Source organism: Cervus elaphus, chromosome 5, assembly GCF_910594005.1.
Source record: "Cervus elaphus chromosome 5, mCerEla1.1, whole genome shotgun sequence".
NCBI lineage: Eukaryota > Metazoa > Chordata > Mammalia > Artiodactyla > Cervidae > Cervus > Cervus elaphus.
This window is the reverse complement of record NC_057819.1, coordinates 3,192,289-3,216,286: the sequence shown is the minus strand read 5'-3', so window position 1 is coordinate 3,216,286 and position 23,998 is coordinate 3,192,289. Positions and strand designations below refer to the sequence as shown.

The following is a 23,998-nucleotide window of genomic DNA, read 5'->3' as shown; positions in this document are numbered from 1 at the left end:
GGGGGTGATAACATCTACCCCACGTATTGGCCATTTAAGTATGACAGATAAGTGATAATGCAGGGCCAGGAACGTCCTAAGTGCTCCATAAGTGGTAGCTTATAACAGGGTGCAGACACCCTGTCTTATCACTAGCGTCCTTATCCCGGTGCCCCATCAGGAGAGGAATGGGAAGAGGCCCCCCCAACTCCCAGCCTCCACCTTCGCCACGGGCTTTCCTGTCTCTGGGACAGGGTGACTTGCATGGAGAGGAGAGTGTGTCGGGTGGGAGAAAGCAGGCGTCACTGCCTCAAGTCCAGCAGTGGGGTCTGGACGTGCCCCCGTCTTCCTCAGGCAGAGGGTGAGGGACTCTCTTGATGGTGGGCCCTGGTTTGGCCAGTCCCCTCTCCAGACACCTGGCTCATCGTCCCCACAGGCACCCTGGGCCTTGCCCTCCATCGTGCCCTGGTTTTCAGTGTGAGAAGCCTGGTTACCGTGGACAACCAGGGAAGAAACACCACTGCCTGCTGAGGCCGATGGGTGGCATTCCGGGAATGAACGAACGAATGAATGAATGAATGAGAGGGCACAAGTGACCTGGACTCCAGTCCCTGTGCTCCTCCTGTGTGCAGAAGGGTTTTGTGGGAGATGGTTTACTTTGAAGAGGCAGAATGAAGCTCGGTGGCTGAGACCTCCAGCTCTAGAGTCATATGAGTTTGCATTTAAATACCAGCCCTGCTGCCGACTAGTTATTTGGCCATGGGTAAGTGACCTGATCTCTCTGTACCTTGCTTCCCTTGTTTCCACTGAGGAGATAGCCCCCATGTCAGAGAAATAAGACAGTATCATAGGGCGCTTGTCACAGGAGAAATGGCAGGCAACGTAACTCTCAGGGCCTTGTTTCCTCATCCGCGGTGCAGCTCTGCCCAGAAGTGGAGTGCCAGTGCCCAGGCCAGGCAGAGGGAAGGAATGAATGGGGACCCTCGTGCCAGCACCGAGTAGATAGATGCCAGCCCGGAGCCGAGAGCCCAGAGGGCAGCTCCCTGGCCCTGGGTCTCCCAACTGGCCTCTGCGGCCAGAGGGCCCCCCCCTTAGGGGGTGTGGCTTGGCCTGGAGCTGGCCTCCTGGGCTTTTCTTCACCTCCGAGCAGCGTTCCCATCCTTTGGGCAGCTCCTCAGGCTGGGGACACTTGGGGCAGCTGTGCTCACCCCGTCTCCTGCCCTGCCCTTCCCCAGGCTCAGGGATGGACACCCAGCCAGTCCTGGTTATTGTCTGCGGCGCCAGCCTGCAGCCTCCCTCCCGCTCGGCTCCACCCCTTGCCTGCAAGGTCTGTTTCCTAATAGCTGCTCCAACCACACACCTCGTTCCGCGCGGAGCCCCTCCCCTTCCTCCCTCCCTCCCCCGGCAGGGGTGGGGCTGCCGAGGAAGGCTAACTTGACAGCAGCGCCTCTTTCTTGGCGAGTCACCGGCCCCTGCCTGAGAATGCCTGCGTGCGTGTAGCTTCTGCAGAGAGGTGCTTCTCCTGAGTCCCCAGGGGCCGCCCAGCCTCGGAGAACCGGGGAGCAGCGTCCCAGCCATGAGCCCCTGCTTGACTTCGCTGGGGGGCAAGGGGCTCAGAGCGCTCACGCCCCTCCGGCCGCCCCGGAGGGAGAGGTGAGCTGGGCAGCCAGCGCTGCCGGAGCCCCAGGCCTGTCATGGTGGCCGCCCGCAGGCCGGAGGCCCTCCCCGACGGGTTTGCAGCTGAGCTTGTGTGTCTGGCGTGGGAAGAAGATGGGGAGTTACTTGTCCGTCCAGGCTTACTTCACCTCCAGAGACCCCTTCCGGTGAGTCGCGCTTCCATCTCCTCTTTGGGCCCCGGTCCTGACGGGAGGGCCGAGGCCGCCCCCCTCTGCCTCTCGGGTTTTTCTTGTCCTCCGACCGCGCGTCTGTTAGGCAGAAGCCAATGGAAGCCGCTTTCCCACGGAACGAGGTCCCCCCACCCCAGGTGCTGGGAACGGGGAGGGGGGGCGGCCGGGACACAGCCCCCAGGGAGCTCGGCCTCCCGGGGCTTCCCAGACGCACCTGGAGAGCCTCCGAGAGGTGCGAGGTGCTGCCGAGCTGGCCTGCTCGCGGTGTTACTTCTTCCGGGGGGAGCGCAGGAGGGGCTGTTCTTCCAGCTCTCCACGTCTCACCTGCGGGCTGTGCCGCCTGCCCGGGAATTTGTCCCAACAAGCAGGATGGGCAGGTTTTGCCAAACAGCGTGGAAGCCGGCAAGGCTGGGTGTGGGCAGCCTGGTACACAGTAAGCTCTCTCATTACACACATTTGTTCTCTTAATAGCAGGCGCCTTGGCCTCTGGCCTCTAAGGGCTCCTGCATTCCCTGTGAGTAGGGTTGCCTGGCAAAGGTCTGGGCACGTGAGACCTGGGGCAGCCCGGCTTTGGAGGGTCCTGAGCTGGGGGGCCAGCCCCCAGGCCTGCCAGGTCCCCAGGCCCGAACTTCTGCGGGGCTTCTCACAGGGAGATGTGGAAACTTCCGGTCTACCTCCGACCTGCCTTTCTCTGCTGTCTGCCCCACCCCACCTCCCAACAGAAACTCCCCAGGGGGTTCTGGCCTCTGGGTCCCTCCTGGATGGAGCCATTCCTGGCTGGGGTGGAGCTTGTTTTCATTCTTTGGGAGCAGCCTGTTGTTCTGAGGTCTGCCTCCCCCTCACCAGTGGTCCTGGTAGGCTTCTCCCTCTGGCGTCCCCAGCCCAGCCCCTTGCCCAGACCACGCTGCTGGGATAAGAGTCAGGTGGCCATGCCCTGGGCAGAAAAGCAGAACACCACGTGGTTTCTCAGAATTACTGGACCCTGAGTGGTGGGAAACCCCAGGATCTGACGGGGCTGGATGAGACCGGTCCTTGGGGCTGCCTCTTCCAGACATCCTGCCCAGCATTTCATCCTGCCATCTCTTGACAGCCTCAAGACCTTTGGTGTCCCCCATTTTACAGATGTGGCAGCTGCTTTCAGCAGAGTTAACTTGCAGGGTCTCTCTGGCCAGCCTCGTCTGTCTCCATCAGGTTGTTTTCTCGTCCTCAGGAGGCTGCACCTCCCTCGGCGTGTATCTCCTCCAGGATCAGTCTCAGGTTTGCTTTCCTCTCCCAGAGGAGAGTAAGCAAGCAGGAAAAGGCTTCCCCATAGTTTTCCTGGCACATGGCGGGGACAGCAGAGACCCTCCTCTGCAGGACCACGGGGGATGGGGATTGATCTTGAGTTGTCCCATGTGGAATCAGGATGCCAAGTGTTTGAAGCAGCCACTAGTTTAAACCAGGGCCTCATTAATCCCTTTTACTCTTAATCCTGGATTGGCAGCCTGGGGGTGGGGTGGCTCCCTTAGAAGCCAGGAATGTTTGCCCCTTTTAATCTCTGGGGGCATAACACAACCTCTCAGGAGCTCAAGCAGATGATGGACACTCAGCATGGACCCGTGAGGACCCAGCCACCACGCCCCCCAGGTCTGCCCGTGCCTTGTCTTGCTCTGCCCCAGCCCCTCTGGGCGACCTGACAGCCCTCCCCCCGGCTCTGTTTGCCCAGCTGGAGTCCGGGGGGGACTGACTGGCGGGCCATAGACCCTCTCCCCTCCCTCCAGATGGGAGGCCACATTCCTGAGGCCACTTCTGAAGAGATAGCCAAGCATGGGGCTCTGTGCCCTGCCTCCCCACCCAGGGACCACCCAGACCCTCTCCTCTCCCAGGTAGCAGTCCAATCAGTCACCAGTGTCACTGCTGGGTCAGAAAGGCGCGCCTGCTCTTGCCCCCTCCTTTACTGCAGGATGTCCTTAAGGGCTGCCCTCTGACCAGGTGCCTGACCCCACCCTGGACCTCGGTTTCCTCCCCTGCGGAGTGTAGGGACTGGATTTCCTGGGCTCCTCAACACGACCCTTGCCAGATTCTGTGGAAGAAATTAAGTCCTTGACCCCAGGCCTTAAGCACACAGTTCTGGGTCTGCGGCTTCAAGGAGAGTGACGCAACCAGATTCCATGGGGACATGATCAGGCGTGACAGCTCGCCGGGGAGGGAAGTGGGAGCCGGGGATGAAGAATGCAATTTCTGTGCCCCAGGCGCCCCTGCCCGGCAGGCAGACTTCGTCCCCCTCTGCCAGTGCACCAGGGTTGGGGGCTGAGACGTGGTCACTAGTGTCCTCGCGAGTAAGAAAACCGCCCCAGTCGGAATTTACAGAAGAAGAAAATTAAGGGGGGACTTTTGTCTGACATAGTTAAAGGATTTTTTTTTTTTAACAGCTTTCCCCTTACTGCCTGACGTTGATTTAGTGAGTTTGGTTTACACATTGTCTCTTGAAGAAAAAAGTGCATCTTTGTATTCTAAAGCAACCCTTGTTTAAAAGGAGAAGCTCTTCTGAACCCTGCCCACCTTCACAGTCATATTTGGCAGCTGCCTTAGGTCCCCTGGGACTCTCTCTCGCCTCTGAAAAATGAAGAACTCAGATCAGGTGAATGGTTCCCAGCTCTGCTACCCACGTGGCTCCTCAGAGACACACAAGCCCTCTTCCATTAGCTGCAGCACCACGGCACAGATTACTTGAAACCACAGGCTTTCTGGCTTCTGGTTGGAACCGAGTCATGCACTCTGGCAACACTTATTTCTTGCTGATCAGAGGCTCATTATGTGTTTGGTTAATTTTTTCAAACAGGATAACAACCTATTTATTCCATAATAATTACAGCTTAATTGACAGCCTGTATTCAGTCTTCAGGGTCTGCAGGAAGGAGGGGTGATAAGGGGTCTGGGGTGGTAGAAGGCTGAGGTCTGACGGACCGGAGTCTCTGTCTGCCCGCCACCCCTTTGGGCCCAGGGGAGGTGTGGCAACCCCAGTCGTGACGCTCAGGCCAGAGCAGAGAGATCTGCCAGGTGTCCTGTCCACCCCACTCTGCTCAGAGGCAGGGGTGGAAGAAGCTTCTCCCACTCTGCTTTCCGCTCAGTCAGAGGCTAAGGACAAGCATCCGGCCAGGCCCTCAAGCAGGACATGGGAGGGCTTGTTCTTTAACCTGTGTAAATCCGCTATAACAGTGGCCGTTTTGGTGCTCTCACCACCTAAGGTGGAAAATTTACCTGTAAACATTTGGTCTGGAGAATTTTCATGTGACTGAGGGCTGGGCCTCTGTCTTATCTCGCTTGGCTTCTCTCAGCACCTTGCTTATTCCATCTTGCACACCCTCCATACACAGTAACTGTTTCCTAAGTGGTTGGAATTGATTATAATCAATTGATTTCTAACTGGCTAGATAAATAATTCATTTGGGGACCTTCCCTGTTTCCAGAAATCTGTTTGGTTCTGGGCCAAGAAACAGGTCCCTGTTGCTTGGGCCTGGGAGAGGGAGGGGTCTGTCTCCTTTCACCCTGGGTGTTCTCAAATCAGAGAGGGAGGCGGGGAGATGAGCACTTCCTGGGCCCCAGCTCTGGGCCAGGGTCTTGCTGGATCTCTGTATGTGGTTTAATTCTCATCATCACCAGTGTGCGAATGAGGACGCTGAGGCTCAGGGTCATGAAGTAACCGGCTTCAGGTGACTCAGAGAGTGAGTGGCAAAGACAGACTGTGGACCCAGGTCTTAAGTTATTTATGAAACTTTAAACTAAATTTGATTATTATTTTTTAACTGGTATGTTCCCTGCTGACTCCAAAGGCTTTAGCTTGGATCTGAGCTGCCCATTGAACTGACTTCCAGGGTTTGGTCCACTCTCGCCGCCCAGGCTCTCCATAGCACTCAGGGAAAGTTCTGGAGGTTGTTAAAGCCTGTGGCTGGAGAATCTCCACTCCGTTCACTGCTCAGGAGAGTGTGGTGGCTGATGCCTTGGCCCTGGGGTCTGGCTCCACCACCAGCCCCACCACCTCCAAGCTCAATGCCCTGGGCCTGTAGCCAGGGCACATGCTAACTTTCACTTGAACCTTTGGAAAACTGAAAGCTGGGAAAGGCTTTGGGGAGAAGGTATTGTGGCCGTGGCCCCTGAGGACCAAGGTGGGATTCTCTTGAGTTGCACCTTACATTCCCAGAGTGCGTTTTGGACCCTTAGGGGCAGAGTCTGCTGGGGAGCAGCCTGCCGTGGACTCAGTGGAGGAGGAGAGTCACTGAGCCACTTAACGTTGGGTCCTTGAGCTTCAGGAAAAGCCCCAGCAGGTTGACACTCAGAGGGACGCGAGCTCTCAGGGCCCCAGCCTCTGTGTCTTCACAGATGCGAGCCCCGAGGCCCAGCTTGGTGGACGGGCTGTACCGCGAGGCGCAGACACACGTTGGTGCAGCTTCCGGCTCCGTCACGTGTGTCCCGGGCGACTGCGCAGAAGTGACTTGACTCTGCTTTTCAGTCTCCTAGTCTGTGAAACAGGGCTGATCCTATCCCCCTGCAGGGTGCAGTCAGGATTAGAGCTCCTGTAAGTCAGGTGTCTCATACAGCGCCCCGGAGTATGCTTACGTTCTCGAAACAGGTCACTGTAGCTGCTGTGAACAGTTAAGCAAGTCTGCCCTGGCAATGTCCTGGAGGCCCAGGACCACGTGTGTCCTGTGTAAAGCAGCCTGGGGACCCACAGGCCATGCTGCTGTCAGGCATTCACCTTCCTGTTCTTCAGAGACCCCTGCGGTGGCCGGCCTTGGCCGAGCAGCTGGCTGTGCCCTGCAGAGGCATTCCTTGACACAGATGTGCGTGGTGGTGTCACGTTCCGGCCAGGTGTTCTTTCCAGGAGGCCGGCATGTCTGGCTCCTGCATGCCTGCACTCGCCCCTCTCCCTGCCCTGCTCCCGGGCCTGGCCTGGGCTACTTGCAACAAACAAAAGCAGGATATTGGCAGTGGAGAGGAGGACATGTTTGGTGCTCCCATGCCCTGCAGCGCACATACCATGGCAAGGGTGTAACAGGGCCCGGCCAACAGTTGGTGCAGGTTCTTCTGCCCCAGCTTTCCTCCACCTCAGACAGGAGAAGGGCGGGCAGGGCCCAGTGACTGGGAGCCATGGAACCCCAGTGCTCCCACCTGGACCGCGGGTGCTCGCCAGGCCCACAGTGTTCACTCTGGAAATGTTTGCTGAGGGCTTACTCCAAAGGCCCTTTGCACGGTGCTGAGTCTCGCAGGGGTGAGTGGGACGCTGCTCCTCTCCTCAGTGAAGGAAGAAGGCAGGTACCCAGATGCTTTCCATCAGAAGGTGGGAGCACGAAGGAAGGCCCTGCCCCTGGTGCTGGCCCCACGCTGGGCATGTCACCACCGTCCAGAACTGAGTTCTGTCCTCACTGCTAGCCTGGAAATAGGTGATGTTGCCACTTCACAGATGAGGAGCCGCTGGCCCGAGATCAGCCGGGGGCGGGGCGGGGGGAGGTATGTGGTGCTGAGATTTGAGCACCACAGTAATAATCCCCTCAGTTTACAGGTGGGGAGACTGAGCCCAGAGAGGGAGAGGGGCTTGTCCAGAGACATTTTGTTCCTAAGAACCTGAACCCAGTGTCTCCTCCCAACTCAGAGCTCGGGTGAAACTGTGCCTTTTACGTTGAGAGGGGCTGGAGCTGCATGCCCAGAATGGGGTCTTCCCCTCCACCTCCCGTAACTTGTGGTCTACACTGAGCCATCTGGGCACTTCACATCCACAGTCGTCTACCTGAAATTCAGCATCCAAAGGACAAATGAGAAACGCTAAGGGTGGGTGGCTGATGGCAGACGCCCCCATCTCGGCCTCTCCCCCTGCACTGTTAATCAAGTTTTGTTTAGATTTTCTCTTCCTCAACTCATTATGAGCTCTTGGAAGTGGAGGAGGGGACCCTGTATAATCTATTTTATCTGCAGCGCCTACCAATTTACTACCAAGTTACTCTAAGAACACACGTGCTTTGCCCTTCACAGTTTGCAGAAGACTTTCCTCTTTATTAACTTACTTGTTCATAGTGGCTCTTTGTAGTAGATGCTGTTAGTCACATTTTATCAGTGAGAAAAAGCTAGTAAGAGAAGTTGTCCAAAAACCACCCAGCTAATGGCAGTAAGTGGCCGATACCATGAGTTTCCATTATCATCATCACCCAATAGCAGTGGACACTACAGCATTCCTACAGTGCAAGCCTTTTATATAAGCTGTCTGTTTTAAAAAATATTTTTGGCCCTGCCACACAGCTTGTGGGATTCTAGTTCCCTGACCAGGGATCGAACCTTTGCCCCCTACAGTGGAAGCACAGAGCCCCAACCACTGGACTGCCAGGGAAGTCCCAAACTGCCTGTACTTTAACACGTATTATTTTATCTTCACAGTGGTCTATCTTACAGATAAGGAAGCTGGGTCAGAGAAGTGAAATAACTTGCCCAAGATGACATAACTAGTAAGCGGCAGGTCAGGATTCAAACCAAGAGCAGCTCCACCCTGCCTCTCAGAAAGCAAGGAAAGTGTGGGTGCCGCAAGGCCTCGACGACAGGAACAGAGTCTGCTAACTAGGAGGAGGGAGGTGGGACAGGCTCCCCTGACCGAGGAGCTCTTCGCTCGAGGTGCCAGGGTCAGACGTGAGGATGATCGTGTGTGTGTAGACAGTCCCCAGAACACCCCCAGCCTGACCAAGTGTGGAGCTTCACAGCCCAGTGACTGGAGAAGGGAGCTCTGGGGCTCACACGCATGTGTTACCTGGTGCTGATGGAGATTTTCTTCCCCTCATTAGTTTATTTTGAAAAATTTCAGATATATAGAAGGGTTGAAAGACTAGTTGAAAGAACACTCATATATCCTTCACCTAAGATTCATCACTTGTTAAGTTTAAGCCACTTTATATGTCTGTATACGCACATACACAGTTTTATTTTTTACTTATTTACAAGTAAATTGCAAATATCTTGACTCTCCTGATGACTTTACTATTTTTCTTCAACAAATTCTATATAGCCAAAGTATTGTTGTTGCATTTAAAAAATTAACAGTATAATTTTACATTATAGTCTAATGTATAGTCAAAATTCAAATTTCCTCAGTTCCAAAAATGTCACTCTTGTTGTCTGTTTTCATTTTCAATCCAAAATCGAATCCAAGGTTTAGGTGTTGCATTTGGGGGTTTCTGAGTCTCTGGTCTTTCCTAATCCCTGTGCCTTAACTTTTTAAAAGAGAAAAAAACAGTTTCTTATAGAACGACCTCCCTTTCTGGATTTGCCTGATTGTTTCTATACACTTAGGACTTCCCTGGTGGCTCAGACGGTAAGTGTCTGTCTACAATGCGGGAGACCTGGGTTCAGTCCCTGGGTCGGGAAAATTCCCTGGAGAAGGAAACGGCAACCCACTCCAGTATTCTTGCCTAGAAAATCCCATGGATGGAGGAACTTGGTGCAGGCTACTGTCCATGGGTCGCAAAGAGTCGGGCACGACTGAGCGACTTCCCTTTCCCTTTCCATACACTTAATTTATTTTTCTCAGGGATGCTCCATCAGTGATGCTGTCGGAGATTGGTAGGTTTTGAAGAGTGGAGGTCACTGAGCTTCTTTGGTTCGTTGAGGTATCAGTCTAGACCAGAAGTTCTCAACTGGCACATGAATGGGCTTCAGTCCTATGACATGTACGCCATACCTAAATGATATGCACATTTTCCTCATACGTGTATTTTTCTGGGAGAGGCCTCTTGTTCAGTCGCTAAGTCATGTCCGGCTCTTTGCAACCCCATGGAGTGCAGCATACCAGGCTTCCCTGCCTTCCACTATCTCCCAGAGTTTGCTCATGTCCATTGAGTTGGTGATGCCATCCAACCATCTCATCCTCTCTGTCACCCGCTTCTCCTCCTGCCCTCAATCTTCTGCAGCATGAAAGTCTTTTCCAGTGAGTCGGCTCTTTGCATCAGGTGGCCAAAGTATTGGAGCTTCAGCTTCGGGATGAGTCCTTCCAGTGAATATTCAGGGTTGATTTCCATTAGGATTGACCAATTTGATCTCTTTGCAGTCCAAGGTACTCCGAAGAGTCTTCTCCAACATCACAGTTCAAAAGCCAAGAGGTTTCTTGGCTCTTATCAAATTATCAAATTCTCCAAGGGCTTCAAGACCCAAAAAGGTTTAGGTTTCTGTTCTTGCCTTGCTTTTCAGGTGTTCTGAATGCCAGGATTCCCTCACCAACTGGTACTACGAGAAGGATGGGAAGCTGTACTGCCACAAGGACTACTGGGGGAAGTTTGGGGAGTTCTGCCACGGATGCTCTCTGCTGATGACGGGGCCCGTCATGGTGAGTGCATCCCTCCATCTCTGCCCCCTCTGTTGTCAGAGTTCATTGGCAGTGCCTCCAGTTCCCTGTGGCCATTCACCTTCTGTCTTCCCGTCAGCCAAGGCCTCTTCCTTTATTTATTCAATCACTTAACAGATGATTTTTAGGACCTATTAAGTGCCAGATATGATCCGTCTCTCAGAGACTTAACAGTCCAATGTTGGGAGGGGTGGGCAGGCAAGGAGGGGAGACGGTGAGATGGGATACGGCCCCAGAGGGGAGCATGAGCCTTCCTCCTGGGGACGATGACTTCTGGGGGCCTGTGCCCATGGCTGAGACTGAGTTTTCTTACAATCTCAGAAATGACAGGGAGGGACTTCCCTGCTGGTCCAGTGGTCAGGACTCATCGCTTTCACTGCCAAGGGCCTGGATTCAGTTCCTAGTTGGAGAACTAAGATTCTGCAGGTCACACAGTGTTGACAAAAAGAAAGAAAGAAAGAAATGACAGAGAGGCACCAATCCAGCCCTTTCTCTGGAAGCTCTGGGATGGGGAGGGCAAAGGTCAGCGATGACTGGGCAGGGATGGTCTGTAGATCCCTGATGGGAGGCCCCTCACCCACCCCTCCCTCCACTCCAGCAACAGTGACAACTCATTTCCTCCCCGTGTCTGTCCACCCTTCTCCCCACCTGCCCACAGGTGGCCGGGGAGTACAAGTACCACCCAGAGTGCTTTGCCTGTATGAGCTGCAAGGTGATCATTGAGGATGGGGACGCATACGCCCTGGTGCAGCACGCCACCCTCTACTGGTAAGATGGTGGCCCCATGTCCATCCTTCCCGATAAGGGTGGCTGAAAGAGAGGGGGCAAGTGGCAGTGTGAATCGGGCAGAAGGACTGCTGGGGTCTTAATGCACTGATTATATTCCTGTCCCAGCGTTGGCTCTTGACCAGCTCTGAAAGCTGTGAGCAAGACAATGGAACATCTTTGCCCCCTGTCCTTACCTACTGGGAGAATAAGCATACTGCCCTGCAGGCCTCCCAGAGGGAGACGATGGCTGGGAGGGGGCTCTCGGAGAAGGAGCCCAGGATGTTAAAGGCAAAGGCCCCTTAGAACTCACTCAGCCCAACTGCCTCGGTCAACAGAAAAAGTCAGGCTGAGGCCCAGTTCTTACCTTGAGTCAGTGGAAGAGGGAAGAGAACCCAGGCTGCTCATTCTGAGCAGCCAGCTGGAATCGGGCAAGGGCGGAGAATGTTGGGCTACGCACTCTGTCGCTGGAAGGCATGTTGTTGCCGGGGCCTTCCAGGTGGGGCTCCAGGATCTCAGCCCCCGTTCCCCTCCTCCCCGCAGTGGGAAGTGCCACAATGAGGTGGTACTGGCACCCATGTTTGAGAGGCTGTCCACGGAGTCCGTCCAGGACCAGCTGCCCTACTCCGTCACACACATCTCCATGCCGGCCACCACCGAAGGCAGGCGGGGCTTCTCTGTGTCCGTGGAGAGTGCCTGCTCCAACTACGCCACCACTGTGCAAGTGAAAGAGTGAGTGCCTGGGGTGGGGGTTCTGGAGCGGAGCACACAGGCAGGCCTCGGAGCCCCAGAGTCTCAGCAGAGACCCCGCATCCACACCGCGTCTCTTCTTCCTGGGCCCACTGTACTGTCACCATCCTGGGCCCTGGCACTGACTGCCCTGACCCCCCACCGCAACCGCTTCCCGCCAGATACCTAACACCAGAGCCGCTCACCTTTCACAGGTCAAGTTTCAGATCATGTTTGCTCTTTGAAATTATCTGGCTTGGTTATGTCTGTTTATCATCTGTCCTCCTCACGAGTTCCCTGTGGAACTTAGTCTGGTTCATTGCTGCACACCCAGGGCCTGGAGCAGTGCCTGGCACATAGTGGGTGCACATGGATTGTTTCATTGGTTGAGTGAGTGAATGGAGGAAGGAGGAGAAAGAGGTAAAGACTCCATGCTGTGTCCAGGTTGGCACCCGGATGGGGAAAGGGTCTGTCCATCTAATACCAGTCGTGAGGCACTGTGGCTCCCAGCCCTGTAGATGGTGATCATGTGCTACTGTGTGCTGGGCGCTGGGTGGTCACAGCAGAGGTAGGGGGTCCTGGGGCTGGGAAGTCAGAGGGAGGTGAGGTCTGCTCTAAGCCTGAAGCTGTGTTCAGGACAGAGGTGGGAGTCTGTGGCTGTGTCTGGGGTAGGTTGGGTGGTTGGGAGGAGCCAGAAGGGGCCTGTTAAGTCACAGAGGGCCTGGATCATGAGGACCCACTGGGTCTCTTGAGGGATTTAAGCAGCAAGGTGACACGACCAGGTGAGCGTTTTAGAAGCATCGCTGCTGTGGAAGTGGGACAGGAGAGGGGCAGGCCTAGAGGTGCAGGGACCAGTTAGGAGCCTGATGCACGGCGCAAGAGAGGGGTGTTGGTAACCATGATGATGGAGCATTCTTCGGGACGTGAGGACTGGGGGGCAGCGAGGGAACTCCCAAAGTGGAGAGTGCCGTCTAGGCTTCAGGCTTAGGCCTCTGGGTGAGTGGGGTGCCCTTCACCGAGATGGGGTGGGGCCTCTCCCTGAGTGGCCTGGGCCTGGGGGGCCAGCCGGGGCCCAGGGCCTGGTGAGCCCTGCCTGCACAAGTGAGATGGGTCAGGCCGCCTGAAGATGCCTCTGCTCTGCCTCCTCTCCTGTCTGGCCCAGGGTCAACCGGATGCACATCAGTCCGGACAACCGCAATGCCATCCACCCCGGGGACCGTATCCTGGAGATCAACGGGGCCCCCGTGCGCACGCTCCGCGTGGAGGAGGTACCGTGCGTCCTCGGCAGGGGTGGTGGACCATGAACAGACCCTTTTTGTCTTGCCACTGAGCCTGTGAGCACTGGTGACCCCCTCTGTCGGCCTGGCTTGTTCCCAGGGCAGCAGGAATGGCTGGCCAGGTGGGGGAACTGCCAGGGTGTGGGCAGAGGGCACGGTGTGGCCAGTGGCCACAGCGGGCTCTGGTCCTCTGGCCTGACAGTGGGTGGCCCGTGATGGGATGCCCTGCGGGGCCCGCCTCACACTGCTCCCGGCCGCAGGTGGAAGAGGCCATCAGCCAGACGAGCCAGACGCTGCAGCTCCTGATCGAGCATGACCCGGTCTCCCAGCGCCTGGACCAGCTGCGGCTGGATGCACGGCTCTCTCCCCGTGCGCAGAATGACAGACACGCGAACACCCTCAGCCCCCTGGACACCAAGGAGAACCTGGAGGGGACGCTGAGGAGACGCTCCCTGAGGTGCCCCGTCCTGCCCTGGCTCTGTGCTGCCCCACACCCAGCTCTCGGACGAGTGGAGCTGGCTCTCTGAGGCCAGCAGAGTTAGGAAGGGAGCCAGCTGGCCAGGGGCAGGCAGTGAGGACTGTGCTGACCCAGCGCCCCCGCGGATAACCGTTCACAGCCAGGGCCCATGCGTGACCTGACCCAGCTGTCTGCCAGCTTTCCCTGGAAACCAGAGTGTAGTTGCTAAGTCATGTCCGACTCTTTGCGACCCCATGGACTGTTCCCTGCCAGGCTCTCCTGTCCATGGGATTGTCCAGGCAAGAATACTGAAGTAGGTTGCCATTTCCTTCTCCAGGAGAAGCCAGAGGGTCAGGCCCCGTCCACTGAACTCTGAGCTGGGCAGGAGGCAGCGGTGCTGGATCCCAAAGGGTAGCAAGGCCTGTGGGGAAAGCGTGGGGTGCCGAGGCTGGACACGGGGCACAGATAAGTGTGGATAAGGACGTTGAAAACCAGAAAGAGAGATGAATGCACAAGGGGGGACCAGAAATCCCTTCTTCAGGAAGTCAGAGTGACAGTCACCAACCATCGGCTGCTCTTTAACAGTGTCACAAACAGTGGCTTTTTTGCTGTAAAAATCATACGCATTTATTAAAGTTCAGGAAATGCAGGCCGGTACTACAAAGATGTCCCATTTGCTCTTGTTTTGGGTGGTACTGGGCTGTTGCTCTAAGCCAGTCAGGGCCTTAAATCAGACAGACATGGAAGGTGGTGGATTCCCATCAACCCATTGACAGTGTTGCCCGCTGGTGGAGTCTAGTCCTTCATTCCGGGTGAGAGGTGTTCAGGGTTCCCGCTTTGCGGGTGGTTTTCCCATGCTTACACAGACTCCGGATGTCTGCCGCCCCCAGACGACACCTCTGTCTGATGTCAGAGTCCCTTTCCCCCATCACAGCACTCTGGCTGCAGACATTGGAAAGACCGGGGTGGCCCTGAGGTTCCTGCCTCCAGGCTTCCGTGCTGGGTCTCTGAGGCCTGCCGCGTCCCCACCCTCATCCGTCCTCCTCTTCTGCAGGCGCAGTAACAGCATCTCCAAGTCCCCCGGCCCCAGCTCCCCCAAGGAGCCGCTCCTGCTCAGCCGTGACATCAGCCGCTCAGAGTCCCTGCGCTGCTCCAGTAGCTGCTCACAGCAGATCTTTCGGCCCTGCGACCTGATCCACGGCGAGGTCCTGGGGAAGGGCTTCTTCGGGCAGGCCATCAAGGTGAGCGCCGCGCCGCCCTGCTGCCCCCCAGCCCTCCCACCCACCTCTGGGGATTTCTCATCACCTGCCCTCCCAGGCCACCTGAAGGCAGTGTTGCTCCTGGTGTGAGCTTGGGGGACCTGGAGCCCCGGGTGGGACCAGGTCCCCTGTGGCCCTCCCATCTCCAGTCAGTGAGTGTTTCTAGGTGCCCAGAGGCCTCGGTGTGGGAGTGGCTCCTGCCTCCCTGCTGAACAGTCTCAGGGACTAACCTCTCTCTCTCTCTCTCCTCCTCCTCCTCTGCTGAGAGCTGGGAGGGGGGGTCAGGTAAGCCATGTGTCTCAGCCTTTGGGGCCATGGGGCTGGAGAGCTTCCTCCCAACCCCCCAGCTCCCTGGTGCATGTCTGTGGCACTGACCCTCTTGCCCCCCAGACTCCTATTCCCCGAGAGACACGCTCCTGGGTCAGATGACCAGAACCCCCGCTTGGCTTGGCAGCGCCCTTCCCCCCGCTCCCCCATCACGTCCCTTTTGTGGGTTCTCGCCTCTCCTCTGTGCATGCCCAGCTCTCCAGGGAGAAAGGTGTGCTCCCGTCTGAGGCCCATGCTGTGTGTTCTGCACTTGATCTGTCAGTCTGATCCGGCCGATGACTTCAGTGTGTCCTCCAGGGGATGGGATGGCCAGCGACAGATCTGCGCACAGCTCCCCGGGAGGGCCTGTGTTCTCTGCACCAGTGACAGTCACCCTCCTTTTAGGTGACGCACAAAGCCACAGGCAAAGTGATGGTCATGAAGGAGCTGATCCGGTGTGATGAGGAGACGCAGAAGACATTTCTAACTGAGGTAGGAAGCGGGGTGGTGGCTAGGAGTTTGTGTCACTGTTGAAAGAGGGAAATTGATACTAAAGAATGACTTCAAAAAAAAAGAATGACTTCAATCCCAGCTTTTGGCACCAAAAAAAAAAAAAAGATCTGAAGAGGAAGCTTAGTTTGGAGTCATCACTTTCTTAAGGCAGAACAGACCATTAGAGAAATGTCCCTGCCCCCCCCGTGTAAATGACGGCACATTATTTGTACGAAAAACACTGAGGACAGCACAAGCCGGTACAGTGAGGTGTGCTTACAGAGCTCGTGGAGTGTGGGGTGAGCACGGACGCTTTAGAGCAGCTGGGCGCCGCTGGGCAAGCCTGGCGCCTTGGTGTCCTTGCCTGCTGCCCCACAGCGTGCTGCCCTCCTGGTCTCCACCTCACGCTGGGGCCCTGCCTCTCCAGTTCCCCAGATGTAGCTCCTGGAAAGGCAGGGTCCCAGGCACGAGGCCTGGGAGGCTGTCCCCATCCACGTGGGTGTTTCTTCCCCAGCACCCGAGACAGAAGGGGGGAGACACGGGGCACGTGTGTCACGCTGACTCCCTGGAGGGAAGGGGTGCGGAAGCAACCGGGCCCCGCCCTCGTGGCCTCCCCGCCCTGCAGGTGAAGGTGATGCGCAGCCTGGACCACCCCAACGTGCTCAAGTTCATCGGCGTGCTGTACAAGGACAAGAAGCTGAACCTGCTGACGGAGTACATCGAGGGGGGCACGCTGAAGGACTTCCTGCGCAGCGCGGTGAGCCCAGCACCCCCAGAGCCCCCGAGAGCCTTGGGGCTCATCAGGGGGGCCCCTGTGTCACCACTGCTCTGGAGCCACAGTGGTCAGTCAGAGAGACCCGCTGCCTTGCCTGCAAGGGGCCATGGTGGGTGGCACTGGGCGTAGGTAGGGAGGGTTTACTGTGGATCACGTAGACCCACGGGGCCTGGACCACCAGTAGAACAAGGCCCAGCGGCCTCTGACGGGACTTCCTCCATCCTGCAGGACCCGTTCCCCTGGCAGCAGAAGGTCAGGTTTGCCAAAGGCATCGCCTCTGGAATGGTGAGTCCTGCCGACAGCCAGCAGAGTGGGTCTGGGAGAAGCTTGGATAGGCATCTGCTGAGGCCGGCACGTGGCTGCTTAGTAAGGGTTAGCGGTGACGAGAGAGGAGCTGAGATCGAGGAGGCCAGAAGGAAAAGGCAGGCATGCACCGTCTTGGGGGCAGGCGGCACAGGAGAGGTGTGGGCTCCCCCTGAGGAGGGCGGCAGGCAGGTTGGAGCATGTGAGCAACTCCAGGAGCCCAAGGGAGGGAACCGGTGTTGTGGGTGGGTGGGGGGTCCTTCCACTCTTACTGAGGAAGGGAAGGGAAAGGAAGTGACTCCTGCGTGATGACAAGAGCCAGAGGCGGAGGCCTGGATGGGGAAATGGCAAATACAGACTAGTTTGGACACATGAGAGTAGGAAGAGGGAGAGGTTAAAGTCAGAGCGCTGAGATAAGAAGATGTGGTATATACACACAGTGGAGTATGACTCAGCCACGAAAAGGATGAAATAGGGCCGTTCGCCACTGTGGACGGACCTAGAGATTGTCACACTGCGTGAAGTAAGCGAGACACAGAAAGACAAACACATGACCCTGCTTCTCTGTGGGGTGTGAAAAAGCGGTGCAGATGAACCTGTGCACAGAAGGGAAGCAGAGCCACAGAGGGGGAGAACAAGCTCGTGGCTGTCACGGGGGACGCGGGGGAGGGATAAATTGGGAGGTTGAAACCAACATATGTACACTACTATATGTAAAACAGGTCACTATTAAGAACGTACTGAATAGTACAGGGAAGTCTCAGTACTCTGTAATGACCTATACAGGAAAAGAATCTAAAAAAGAGTGGATATATGTATATGTGTAATTGATTCACTGCAATACACCTGAAACTAACACAGCATTATAGATCAACTACACGTCAATAAATTTTTTTTTTTTTTTAAGTGAGAGCACTGAATGCTAACCACTAGACCACAGGGAAAGTGTGGACAGAGAGGGAAGTGTGTGTTGGGAGCACAGATCCAGCTGGGCCAGGAGGTGGCCACTTCCCCTTTCACAGCAGGAAGGATCCAGGGTGGCTAAAGCCAGAGACTGGGTGGGGGTGGCCTAGATCTGAGTAAAGTAGGTAGGGGTAGGGGGAGCTCACCAGGGCCCGGGGAGTCGGGAACTTGAGGACAGAGCAGCCCCTGGGTTGGGATCGGTAAATAGAGGCTGCTGGGCAGGAGATGGCGGCAGGGAGAGGGGAAGCCGTCGGCTTCTGTTGACACTGGGATGAGGAGTGACGGCAGGAGGGCCCTGGAGTCCCGGTTGGGTTCTGAAGCTGGCATGGGGGTGTGGGAGTGTCCTGGGGGAACAGCGGGTTTTGGGGCCCCCGAGGCTCAGAGTCAGCTTCCAGCCGATTGACTGGCGGTGGGCCTCAGCTCCTACCTCTGGTTCCAGGCCTATTTGCATTCCATGTGTATCATCCACCGGGATCTGAACTCGCACAACTGCCTCATCAAGCTGGTACGTGCCCCCAGGGCGGCCCTCCTGGCTCCCTTGTTGCCAGCAGGACTGCCTGGCCCCTCTGGCTTTGGACCAGAGGTATTGCCTCGGGCTCCTGTCTTCTGGGGGATCCCCGCACACGGCAGACAAACCCCACCTCCTCCCAGTAGCAGCCTTTGAAATCCTGTGGTTGGAAGTGACTTAAAGTTCCTCAACTGTTTGTAGAGCCCCATCACTTTTCCTGGTTTTGCCCTGTGTTGGGGAAGACAGCTCCCCAAAGGCTCCATTTTGCAGCTGTGGCACCTGAAGCCTCAGCCGGAGGCCACAGAGCTCCCAAATTCACAGGGAAGGATGTGGGGCAGCCTCCCTCTCCCCAGGTGGTCACCTCTGGTTGTTACAGTGTTACTCCTGTTGACTTGCAGTGTGGCTTCCTGGGTGTCCACTCACTGGCCCTGGCCATGCCCTCTGGACTCACACCAAACAGTCTTAATCCCTTTTCCACATGACTGCCTTGTAGCTATTTGAAGAGCTTATCTCCCCTTCGCCCCCCACTCCCACGGAAGGCCTGTATCTTGTCTTTTTCTGTCTTATCCTGGTTCCAGCTTTAAATGAGAACAAGGCAGGATGAGAAAAAAAGCAAAACAAAAGAAATCCTCTGTTCTGCCTCTTGAGTTCCACTCTCCAAGTCCCAGGCTCCAGGGCCTCTGCTGAGAACACCCTCTGGGTCTGGGGGTGTCTGCCCTGCAGAGCACGCAGACTGAGAAAACACCATGCCCCGTATGTCAAGACACCCCTTGGTCATATGCCTCTTCTCTCTTTCTCTTGGGACTGTCCCGTCCCCGCCCCATCGTCCCCCCCCACCCCGGGCTGACCTGACCCTTGTGCTCTCAGGACAAGACCGTGGTGGTGGCTGACTTTGGGCTGTCACGGCTCATAGTCGAGGAGAGAAAGAAGCCCCCTGTGGAGAAGGCCACCGCCAAGAAGCGTACCTTACGCAAGAGCGACCGCAAGAAGCGCTACACGGTGGTGGGGAACCCCTACTGGATGGCCCCCGAGATGCTGAACGGTCAGTCCTGCTGCCCTGGCGGGGAGGTGGGGCCGCGTCTCGCAGCAGAGCCCCAGGGTGGGTAGGCCAGGTACCTGAAGCCGGGGGTGCACAGTTTTCATCTTATGCCAGACTAGAGCTTGAAGACACCTTCCTCCCTGAGAGCAGGCCTGCAGGCTGGCTGGTGCCCCGTCCTGGGCCCATGCTGAGGTCTGACCACAGCTCCTGTGCCCCAGGGGGTAGCTGAGCGCTCAGGTGCTTTAGTGCCTGTTCTCTCTCTGCTGAGAACTGAAGTGTGCTGCCCCCTCGTGGCTGAGGTGCAAACCAGCCTGAGATGCTGGCCAGGACTCCTTAGCCCGATAGGGCCGTGAGACTGCAGAAGTGGTCCACTGCAACTGTTTCTGAGGCCTTCAGTGCAGAGAGCACACAGGAGGCAGTGTCAGAGTCCAGGCGCACCCTGACCCAGTTCTCTCTCACTGTCCTATGCGGCTTCACCCTGGGCAGTGTTGTTTCATGGGCTCTCTCTGAGGCTGCCTGAGGAGAGGTGGTTTTCAGACGGGCCCGTCCCCACAGCCTTAGGGGCCCCCCGACAGAACCTCTCCTGGCCCTGGCTCTTGGCTCTGACCTGACCTGGCTGCAGACTCAGTGCAGAGCAGAGACAGGACCAGACCTAACAGCCTGCTCTCCCGTGTTTCCGAAGGAAAGAGCTACGACGAGACAGTGGACGTCTTCTCTTTTGGGATCGTCCTCTGTGAGGTGAGCCCCAGCGCGGAGGCCAGGCCTGAGGCAGCAGACCTGGCAGCCCGGCCCCCCAGTCAGAACGGGGGCTCCTCCTCCTAGGATGAGTAGTGCCACAGAGTCAGCAGGAGTGGAGGGCCGTGTCGGTTATCACGGGTCTGTGGACACATTGGAGTCTCGTTGTTTTAAAAATATCGTTCACTCTAACGGAAATCAGTTGAGCATCTACAGTTTGCAGAGCCCTGAGCTGGCGCCAGAGGGCTTCAGACATGAATCAGATCCAGTGCCTCCCTTCTCAGGGCCTGACTCCAGCAGGAGGCTCGGACAGAAGGGGACTGAGCGGGGCGGGGTGGGGCCATGTGGAAGCCACCCTCCAGAGGCCGGTCGGGGCTCCTCCAGACCCTCAGTGAGCAGACTCTGTCAGGAGACAAGCCTGCATTAGCAAGATATGGAGAGACGGAGGGTGCAGCCCTCTCTGCTTGTTTTTTACCTCCTTCCTCTTCTGTTTATTTGACTGCGTCTGGCCTTAGTTACAGCACGTAGTCTTCCCTTGAGTCGCAGCTCTAGAGTGCAGGCTCAGTGGTTGCTGCTCACGGGCTTGGTTGCCCCGCAGCATGTGGGATCTTAGTTCCCTAAGCAGAATTGAACCTGCCTCCCTGCATTGCCAGATGGATTCTCAACCACTGGAGCACCAGGGAAGTCCCCCTGCCTCCCGCTTCTGACCATCCCTCCTGTCCTGTCCCCACACCGGCACCCCCCTCCCCCACCACATGGCTGCACCGTCCTGACCACTGTCTTTCCACCTGCAGATAATCGGGCAGGTGTATGCAGATCCTGACTGCCTGCCCCGAACACTGGACTTCGGCCTCAACGTGAAGCTCTTCTGGGAGAAGTTTGTGCCTACAGACTGCCCCCCAGCCTTCTTCCCCCTGGCCGCCATCTGCTGCAGACTAGAGCCTGAGAGCAGGTTGGAGTCCACTCCCCTCGCCCAGCCCGCATGGTCCTGGGATGCTCGCCCCAGTCCTCAGCCATCGCCACGCCATTCCCAGGCACGGGGGTGCAAAAGCCTTGAGCTCGAGGATGTGGCCATCAACCACAGAAGCCCCCTGACGACCCCGACGTGTCAGTTGGCAGGGAGGAAGACGGGTGTTGTAGCAAGTGACCCAGAAGCAGCGTTAAACCTTAACAGCAGGAAATTCACCCCAACCTGTATACCGTGTAAACCTGTATACCATGCTAACAGTGCCTTCGAGTTTCCGTATTCCCATGTCCATGTCCAAACACATTTTTTTTATAGAGTTTTCCTAAATAGAGAAAAGTTTGACATTTTGCTCTGCATTTTTGTCACTACCCAGTATTCCAGGTTATCATTTCTGTTGACTATGAAATTCACTAGGAGACTGTAGGAACAGACACGTGTAGGTGCTCAGGTTTTTCCAGCTTCTCCTTACAATAGGTATTACAATGAGCATCTTTATGCATTAGCCAATTTTTTCCTTTAAAGAAATCTTTTTAAAATTATCTTTAGTATATGAGAACATGTATTTAATATGTGAGAAAGTGACAGATGCTATGGAAAAAGGACGCAAGCCAAGCAAAAAGAGTTGTTCAAGGTATAAGTTACCATCTTTAAGATGGTGCTCAGAGTAGGTCTTGCCAAGAAGGCAACAAGATGTTTAAGCAAACCGAGAAGGAGATGGGGGAGTGGACCTGAGCTGTCTCCAGGGCAGTAGGAGCCAGGCATTCGCTCTCTCCATAGGGTGAGCTGCCAAGTCTGTGAGAAGCCCCTCCCGGGGCAGATCCCGTCCATGTGGAAACGACTTTCAGTCTCAGGACTGAAAGGATCTTTAAAAGGGCACTTAGTCCAAACCCACCTGTGATGATTGCATTTTCTCTGAGACCTGGAAGGGGCTTTTCTTCTGGACTTCGTTTTCAAGCCGCCCCTTTGAGCCAGACCCACCTCTCCCTGTGTTATCACCTCTCATCTTTGCAACAGCCTGTGCAGTCATATGACTGTTTCCTACCAAGGCACACCAAGGTTAAGGGCTTGCCCAAGGTCAGACACCCAGGAAGTGGTGGAGCCCCAGGCCCGGGGGAGCCTTCTGTGCCACCTCACTGCCTGGCCCCACCCCTGTGACTCACCTGTCTCCTCCTCCTCTTTCTAGACCGGCATTCTCCAAGCTGGAGGACTGCTTTGAGGCACTGTCCCTATACCTGGGGGAGCTGGGCATCCCTCTGCCTGCAGAGCTGGAGGAGCTGGACCACACCGTGAGTGTGCAGTACGGCCTGATCCGGGACTCACCTCCGTAGCCCTGGCCCAACCCCCTTCCGGGGGGCATCCCCCAGCCAGCACTGCCCCCTCTGCGCCCATCCCTGCTGCGGGCAGGGCCGGCCAGGCCTCACAGGGATCGGCAGCTCATTCAGAAGCAGGACTGGCCATCCTCCTATGTCCCTGGAGGCAAGCAGGCACAGCACCGGGAAACGTCCCCGCGGGTCCTGGAGCCTGGTTACTGTCTGTAAATCCAACACTCGCCTGGAAGCTGTGAAGAAAACAAGCAAAGCCTGGTCCCTGAGCCAGGAGGAGTCTGTTACTCGTGACCACTCGGGAGCCCCCTGGCAGTGGATTCCCGGAGGCCCTTGCTGACACTAACCAGCACACCCTGGACCTGCTGGGCAGGCTCCCAGGTGCACCGCCGGCGGCCCTGACGCCTCTGGTTCCGCCTGTGCAGGAGGACTTCTCGTGGAGTGTGGCAGAGAGTGCGGCCCTCCGAGGACGGGAAGCGACCGCGGTGCTCCCCGGCCCTGGCGCGTCCCGCCCTCCCCTGGGCAACGTTGAGGGGGTGGGCTGTAAAGCGTCTCCTGGTCGGTTTGTGGTGGGTCCGGCCAGGAGTCAGGAGCAGGGCTGGCTTCTGTTCGCCTCCTGGGCCCCGGGGCCACATCGAGGGGGAGCCTCCACTGTGTTCTCACACTGAGCTCCAGACTGGCGGGGAACTCGTGTGCGCACCTGTCCTGCCGGCGGCGGCGGCGGCGGCAAGCGCAGGAGGCGGCCAGGCTGAAGGCAGAGGCCCCGCCCTCGAAAGCCCTGCTGTCCTGGCTGCTGTCATTTGCACGCTCACGTGCGCTTCATCCAGGAGCCCGGGATTGTGCCAGGCAGGCTCTGGAGGACACTGGCTAGTGGCAGGCCCAGCGTGTGGAGTGTGGGGTGAACTTGCACCATATTTAACAAGTGAGGAGTGGGTTTGGGACCTTACTGCGGCGTGTGTGGCTGTGCTGGGGGCAGGGGCGGCTGGGTGACGCGGGAGAAGGCGGTTGCCGTTCAGACTGTCTTGGTGGTGTACCTGTGGTGGTGATACGTGAAACGCTGTACATAGACCTGATGAGCTGCGGGCCTAGGTGTTGCCTCTGGCCAGTCTCCTTGCTGTCGCGGCCCTGCCTAGGTGTGGAGTGTGCGGGCTCTCGCCCTGGGCTCCCGGCAGCAGGGAGTGCGGCTGGTGCCGCCTCGGCGGTCCCCGCAGGAGTTGGGGGTGGTGGGCCCAAGCCGGGCCGTGGAGCAGACCAAATAAATTAAGCAGTTAACATGACTGATGGTGCGGAGAGTGAGACTGTGACTTGCGGCCTGGCCCAGGGAGACGCACGTGGAGGGCGCGCTGGCCACTCTGAGCCCCGGCCTCGTGACCCCACGGCAGGGCTGCGCGTGCTCTGACCCCACCTCTGCACACAGACACCAGCCTGCTCCAGGGGACGTGAGCGGCCCGCCGTCCGCCGTCCGCGCGCTCCCACAGCCCGGCCGTCCCAGAGTCCTCTCTGCAGGGCCGGGTGCCACCTTAACGGAGGGAGGAAATGTGTGCCCGCCACCCCTGCCCCTGGTGTGTCCTTCCAAGAGCTCGAGAGGAGACCTGTTTCTTGCGTCTGCACACGGGGCCTGTGGGGTGCCGGCTGGGCCAGGTGATGTGATCCGGCTCGCGAGATCCTGGGCACAGCACAAGTCCACAGACCCAAAGGTGGCTTCTCCCGAAGCTGGCTGGAGTCAGGGCCACGATCTGGTTCCTGGAAAAACACGCGCTAGGGTGCCCCTTGCTGGCAGCCATATAGAGGTGACTAGATACAGGCAGAGGTCACCCTGGGTGTCCTAGAGGCTGAGAACCTGTTGCGAAATCCTTGCTAAAAAGCCCCAAAAAACTGCCATTGGTAGCTTCCGCTGGAGCCCTAGGAGTCACCCTGCG

General features: G+C 57.1%; 1 protein-coding gene across 3 annotated transcripts in view; it reads left to right on the top strand.

The window, feature by feature from the left end:
- LIMK2 (LIM domain kinase 2) overlaps positions 1–23,356 on the top strand; it is a 52,951-nt gene extending 29,595 nt beyond the window's left edge. Inside the window, exons 1-15 of one of the 3 annotated variants that reach the window (XM_043901297.1) lie at positions 1,397–1,802; positions 10,029–10,164; positions 10,841–10,950; positions 11,491–11,679; positions 12,839–12,944; positions 13,214–13,410; positions 14,465–14,651; positions 15,381–15,467; positions 16,093–16,224; positions 16,471–16,527; positions 17,948–18,013; positions 18,884–19,058; positions 19,738–19,793; positions 20,585–20,742; positions 21,941–23,356. In XM_043901297.1, coding sequence (XP_043757232.1) covers positions 1,750–1,802; positions 10,029–10,164; positions 10,841–10,950; positions 11,491–11,679; positions 12,839–12,944; positions 13,214–13,410; positions 14,465–14,651; positions 15,381–15,467; positions 16,093–16,224; positions 16,471–16,527; positions 17,948–18,013; positions 18,884–19,058; positions 19,738–19,793; positions 20,585–20,742; positions 21,941–22,085 — 1,854 coding nt within the window. In that variant the 5' untranslated portion in view covers positions 1,397–1,749 and the 3' untranslated portion in view covers positions 22,086–23,356. Of the gene's footprint in view, positions 1–1,396; positions 1,803–9,862; positions 9,895–10,028; positions 10,165–10,840; positions 10,951–11,490; positions 11,680–12,838; positions 12,945–13,213; positions 13,411–14,464; positions 14,652–15,380; positions 15,468–16,092; positions 16,225–16,470; positions 16,528–17,947; positions 18,014–18,883; positions 19,059–19,737; positions 19,794–20,584; positions 20,743–21,940 lie in introns of those variants that run through there. The other 2 variants (XM_043901298.1, XM_043901296.1) reach the window with 2 other exon arrangements.
- The last annotated feature ends 642 nt before the right edge of the window (positions 23,357–23,998 follow it).